This window comes from Nanorana parkeri, unplaced genomic scaffold (genome assembly GCF_000935625.1).
Source record: "Nanorana parkeri isolate BGI_ZX_2015 unplaced genomic scaffold, ASM93562v1 scaffold1089, whole genome shotgun sequence".
Taxonomy (NCBI): Eukaryota; Metazoa; Chordata; class Amphibia; order Anura; family Dicroglossidae; genus Nanorana; species Nanorana parkeri.
This window is the reverse complement of record NW_017307357.1, coordinates 266,706-272,829: the sequence shown is the minus strand read 5'-3', so window position 1 is coordinate 272,829 and position 6,124 is coordinate 266,706. Positions and strand designations below refer to the sequence as shown.

General features: G+C 43.7%; 1 protein-coding gene across 1 annotated transcript in view; it reads right to left on the bottom strand.

The window, feature by feature from the left end:
* Window positions 1-3,082: 3,082 nt before the first annotated feature.
* Window positions 3,083-6,124, bottom strand: part of LOC108796306 (cerebellin-4) — a 20,561-nt gene continuing 17,519 nt past the window's right edge. The window contains exon 3 of the mRNA XM_018567765.1: window positions 3,083-3,441. Coding sequence (XP_018423267.1) covers window positions 3,244-3,441 — 198 coding nt within the window. The 3' untranslated portion in view covers window positions 3,083-3,243. The remainder of the gene's footprint in view (window positions 3,442-6,124) is intronic.

Here is a 6,124-nt window from a genome sequence, read left to right as displayed (position 1 = left end):
AATGCGTACTGGAGGTAGAGTTTAAAGGAGAAGGATCACCTTTTTAAAACCGGGGGCTGGTGCTCCATACTTGTGGTAGCACCTTGATAGTGTGGTTGCCACAAATGTTCTTCTGCTGGATGCAACCTCTAAATCTGTTATGATTGTAGAAATAGGCTTTGACTTAACCCTAACCCTAGAGTTTAAAAGAGAAGGATCACGTTTTTTTTTGTTATGATTGTAGAAATAGGCTTTGAGTTAGGTCTCTTAGTCTTACAAGACTTTTTAAGTGCTGAGGAATTTGTCTGCTTGGTGATCTTTTCATCTGCCCTCCTACGTGGATGCAACTGATGGACTGAAGCAGCACATGCCCTATAAAGACTTTCAATGAAAAAAGGGTAGGATTGGCTGTAATCTGTAATGATTTTAGAAATAGGCTTTGACTTAGGTCTAACCCTAACCCTAGGCTTTGACTTAACCCTAACCCTAGAGTTTAAAGGAGAAGGGTCACCTTTTAAAACCAGAGGCTGGTGTTCCATACATGTAGTACGGTAGCACCTTGATAGTGTGGTTGCCACAAATTTTCTTCTGCTGTATGCAACCTCTAAATCTGTTATGATTGTAGAAATAGGCTTTGACTTAGGTCTACCCCTAACCCTAGGATTTGACCTAACCCTATCCCTAGAGCTAAAAGGAGGAGTATCACCTATTAAAACCAGGGGCTGGTGCAACATACTTGTAGTAGCACCTCGATAGTCTGGTCGCCACGCATGTTTTTCTGCTGGATGCAACCTGTAAATCTGTTATGATTGTAAAACTAGGCTTTGAGTTAAGTCCCTCAGTCTTACAAGGCTTTTTAAGTGCTAAGGAATTTGTCAGCTTGGTGAACTTTTGATGGGCACTCTAATGTGGTTTGGACTGGCAGGCCGAAGTAGCACATGCACCATGCACCATGAAGTCTTTCAGTGAGAGGGCTCTTTTTCTATTAGGGTTTTAGTATGCATCTATGATCGTTTAACAGTGGCCTGCATGACATTTTTGGATCCTTGGGGCAACCTTTTATCTAGCTAACAAACATTGCTGCCCCTTACGTAGGTGCCCCTTACGTAGGTGCCCCTTACGTAGGTGCCCCTTACGTAGGTGCCCCTTACGTAGGTGCCCCTTGCGTAGGTGCCCCTTGCGTAGGTGCCCCTTGCGTAGGTGCCCCTTGCGTAGGTGCCCCTTGCGTAGGTGCCCCTTGCGTAGGTGCCCCTTGCGTAGGTGCCCCTTGTGTAGGTGCCCCTTCATGGTGGTTAAAAATTTGCAAATGTGTGTATAGGAGATAGTTTTGTTATTGGTGAGAATTTAAACAAGGTCCCAGTTCCTAACTAGCATGGAATTTAAAAATCTCTTATGCCTTTTTAAATCCTCTCACCCACTTGTCCCATTCTTAAGAGGCAACATCAATTATTTAGGCTAAACTTTTTCAAGTCCACTAAGGCTTTTCACGGACTTGGAAAAATAGGATTTACATTTAAAACTGAACTCCTGGCACCAAAACATTCATCTTGCTAATCACAAAGGACAGAAATACACTTCCTGTGCACCAAATGCTTTTGCCAACCCAGATATTAAATTGTCAACATAGCAATAACATAATCTATGTGGTGTAGATAGCCTGTGCAGAAGGCAGAGCTATGGGTGGGACCCAACAGGTCCCCTACTAATAATATGTATAGGGGGGGGGGCGGAGACCAGACCAGTCACCCTGCACAAGGAGAGGAAGCAGCAGTGACCAGTCTTTATTACAGGAGGGGGCAGAGACAAGACTAGTCACCCTGCACAGGAAGAGAGAGCAGCAGTGACCGGTCTTTATTACAGGAGGGGGCGGAGACAAGACCAGTCACCCTGCGCAAAGCTGTTTGTTTTTTACAGAGTGGGGAAGACACCACTGTCTTTGTCCCCATTTGAGCGATTCCATCCTGCCCCTCTCTCCACTTCCTGTCCTTGTGTATATATTAGTATTTCTTGGTTTCCCCCAGTGGAGGGATTTTTCTCCCTTGTTGTTCCAGAGTCTGGGGGGTGGACAACTGAATTGAGAGTGGAAGGATTTACACATTTGTTGTGTTCTCCTGTGTTCCCCATTGGTGAGGTTTCTGCCCACGTCTTGTCCAAGTGACACAATGTCAAAGAAGTTGTCAACAGAAAGGAAAATGAGGGAAAATGTCTCCAATGGGGCAACTATACATAAAGACAGAGGACCTAACCCTTTGCCTTTTCAATCCAAAGCCAAAAAAATTAAGTTTTGGATAGACTTTTTTGGGGATAGAGATAGTTTTTGGATTGACTTTCTTAATTTGATCATGTATCTACTTCTCTGCACAGCCAATGGGGCAAGGCCATCAAAGATTTAGATGATTCCATTAGAGCAGTGGACCAGGGAGACCACACTATAGAGGTGAACATATATATCAGCATTGAAATACCAATTTCAGATTCTGCACATAGTTTTTAGGTGTGTTTGGAATTGATCTCCAAGTCACTCATCAACATGGCAAAACCTGGTGGTCACAGTCGGGGTTCCACTCATAGTTTTGAAGGACCGCTTTCATTTTTGGGGGCGACATATTCGGGGTCTCTCTATAAAGAATAAGGGATCAAGTGTGGGGCCTCTGCACAATGGTCGGATGGCTCTGTCTCTCAGATTCTGGTAAACTTCCCCTTTAACTCATGACCAATGACTTATAAGATTACATCAAGACTCAAATTGGATCATCCATTTAGAAACAACGATTGTGAAACTCAAAGGTATCGGGATCATTACAACCAACCAACAAAGCTTACTGTTTCACATTATAAATTGTATCAAGCTTTTTGCTTTTTACTTTGTTTTTTGGCAGCGAAAGGCCAAAATGTTGATTGAAGTCCACAACACAAAAAAAAAGTGACTCAACGGACCAAGTCCTCCTCAAAGCGTGTCAATCCACGTTCCATTGTTCCGCCACATAGATTCCCCTTTAAAATAAATCAGAAAAGCTTTTAGTCGTAACATTAGCATATAGAGTCACTGTCTGATGGATTCCAAATATAGCTTGAAACACACAAAATATTTATTTATTTTTCTTTTGAAATGTCACTGAAATTCGGCGACAGAGTAAATCCAAGTTCCAACACGAGATGCCGGTTAAGAGACACCAATCCATCAATGACAAAAAAATAAATAAAAAGATCTTCGGGAATACAAAGGTGAAAGATTTTGTTCGATGTCCCACACCCGAGGCATCTTCACAGAGGGAACACCAGAAAACCAGAGAACGTAGAGTATTGCCATCCGCCAACCAAGTTGCCCTTCTCAAGTTTTAAGTACACTTTGTCCTCTTTATCCAAGTACAGGAGAACTCCATTGGTAGCTGCCTCTCGGGTTACGTCTTTGTCGCCGGCGAAGGCCGAAATGACTGGCTTCCCGTTCAGCATCAAATTAACCTGGTGGATAAAAACGGACTAGGTAGTTATTGCTAAAGAGATTGGGGGTTCACCCTCCTTAAAATGAGTATCTATGACTATACCGAACACAAAATGTATTGATAGTATAATAACAGTTAGACTTTTGGAAAAAAAAAAAGTAGGGATGCACCGATACCGATACTTGTATCGGTGCGGAATATTTTGGCGAGTGCTCGCCCAAATGGCTCCGATGCCTAGCCCGATACTTCACTTGTGGCAAGAGAGCATGGAGTAGGGCTTCCCGGTCAATAAGGAAGCCGGGCGAGCACCACCAGCATCCCCTCTGCCCCCCTTCCAGGGTAACATGCACACCAACCAACAGCACTGGTTTCCTCCCCCCCATTCCCCAGAGTCAGGTGGTAAAAGGTCTAACGACACCCCTAATCTAATCTAAAAGCTGTTAACTGGAGCATCAAATTGATTCAGGAGTTGAATGGAGAACTAAAGGGGTCAGCTGCGGAAGACCTATAGCGCAGCACCAAACGACCTACATACCCCCAGGGGTAAGGCAAAGTTCTACTCAATGATTCCATGGCAAGAATTCAGGGTGACGCATGGAAATAGTCTTTGTATCTCCTCAGATCATACACTGCCACGGAGCATCTGGAAGAGAGAAAAAAATAAAATCTACACCTGTTTTCTTCATAATACTAGGTGAGGCTCTGCTTCACCTGCCTCCCCTGACCGCATGTCCCTGATCTGGAGACTCATGGATCATAATTGAATCCTTTGCTCTGACCTCCGCTGTCAGTGACCCGGGGGAAGGGGTGGTGGTGTGGGGGGTGGGGGTGGGGGGGGGGGGGGGGGGGGGGGTTATTGTCAAATAATCAGCATGGCAGCTAGTCAGTTGGTATTTTCAGAAGGAGATCGGAAGGGCCTTCGTATGTGTCTTAGCAAACAAATGAGGCAGAGTGGTGAATTAATCCGCGCCGCTCCACACAGGACCACATCAGTTTTAATGAGCACTTTAGGGTTTAAAATACTCATTATGTGTTTGTAAACTGATATTATCCGCTCGCTAATTTGCAAGCTGAAAACTAAATTTTTTTTTTATACAACAAATGTGTTTTTGTTTTTTTTCAACTTCTCGCCAAACTGCAACAATGTATAAAGACTTTAAAGTGATCCTCCAGTCCAAAGTTTTTGTTGTTGTTATTTTTGGAGAGTTTCTGTGTTTCCGTTCTACCATCATTTCATGTTCCAGTGACCCCTTGTTTGGCAGGATGTGACAGGGGGACACCTCCCCCCCCCCAAGTAAAAAAAAAAAGTGTGGGGTTCCCCCCAAAAGCCATACAAAGCCCTTTAGGTCTGGTAGGAATTTGGGGAAGGGGAAACCTGATCGTACGGAAGCTGGCTCCATGTTCAGAGGAAATCTTGCTCCAACTGGAAGTTCAGTTATCGGGGAAGATATCGGAGCATTTTGGCGAGTACTCGTACTCGCCCAAATACTTGGTATCAGCACCAATACCGATACTAGTATCAGTATCGGTGCATCTCTACCCCCTTCTCTAGGCTAGTAGATGTATAGCTGCTGGAGAGTGTATTGTCCGTTGTGATTCTGCACTGGACTGGAACTGGAAGTTCTGAGAAGCCGAGCTGAGAGAGTTGGAGCTGTTTGGAAACATGATGACTCTAAATGCTTGGGTGAAAATATTTTAAAAAATACTTTGCCGGGCTATTTATATTTACTTAATCTGGGTTCTTTATTGAAAACACAATTTCAGAGTTTAATGCTGCCTTAAATTTTAGATGATTTAAGAAGAATTCCAAAGTATAAAAAAAACACAAAGTTTATTATAGACAAAACACAAAAGGAATTGGACTTTACATTTCCCCAAAACAGAGGCGGAATATTTCGATGCGTTCAAATAACCACGCGCGAAAGTGGAGGAAAATGAGCACTTTTCCTTTGTGAAGATGAAAAGGCTGCAATTGAAAATGTAATTATGTTTGTGAACACTTATAAAGTAATTTTATGCACCCGACACATTCAGACTCAAAAGAATTCTCTCTAAAAAAAAAAACATAAAGAAAAAGAATGGAAAACATCAAAGTCGGGACGGAGCGGATAGCGGCGGACTTTGTAGAACACAGGACGGCGTCGCTTGCTGAGATCGGCGATTATTCTCCGGCGTGAAATTGCAAATATAAAAACAAGTAGCGAATGGAAACAATGTATTGTTTCATCGACCGATTTCCTCGTCTGGGATATTATGACCATGACGGGGGGCAATCGGACCGATGGAGATCCTAATGGACGGACCGACCGTCTTCTGATCCTTTTAATGTAAATGTTTAGGTTTCGCCCAAAAATGTGGGAGTTATTCGCCAAGCTGCCAAAGGCAGCCAAGTGAATCACCCACCCGAAGTGAAGTGAGCCCAACGACGTTCGGCTATTCACCACAGGCTTGTACAGCTGATTTCAGCCGTACACCGACTAAAATCAACTGTACATCGGCTCTGTTTATACGGCTGAGCCGAAAGTGCAGAAGGAGTGCGACTCAGCCGATCAAACACCTGGATCGGCTGAGCCGAGGCTACGGCAGCTCGCTCGCATTCACATAGCGGCATTCAGCTCGGCTATTCTGCTCGGTAGTTCCATGGTACAAATGCAAAAATGATTTTAAGGGTAACAAATCGGAAAAGTAAAAATAAATAAATA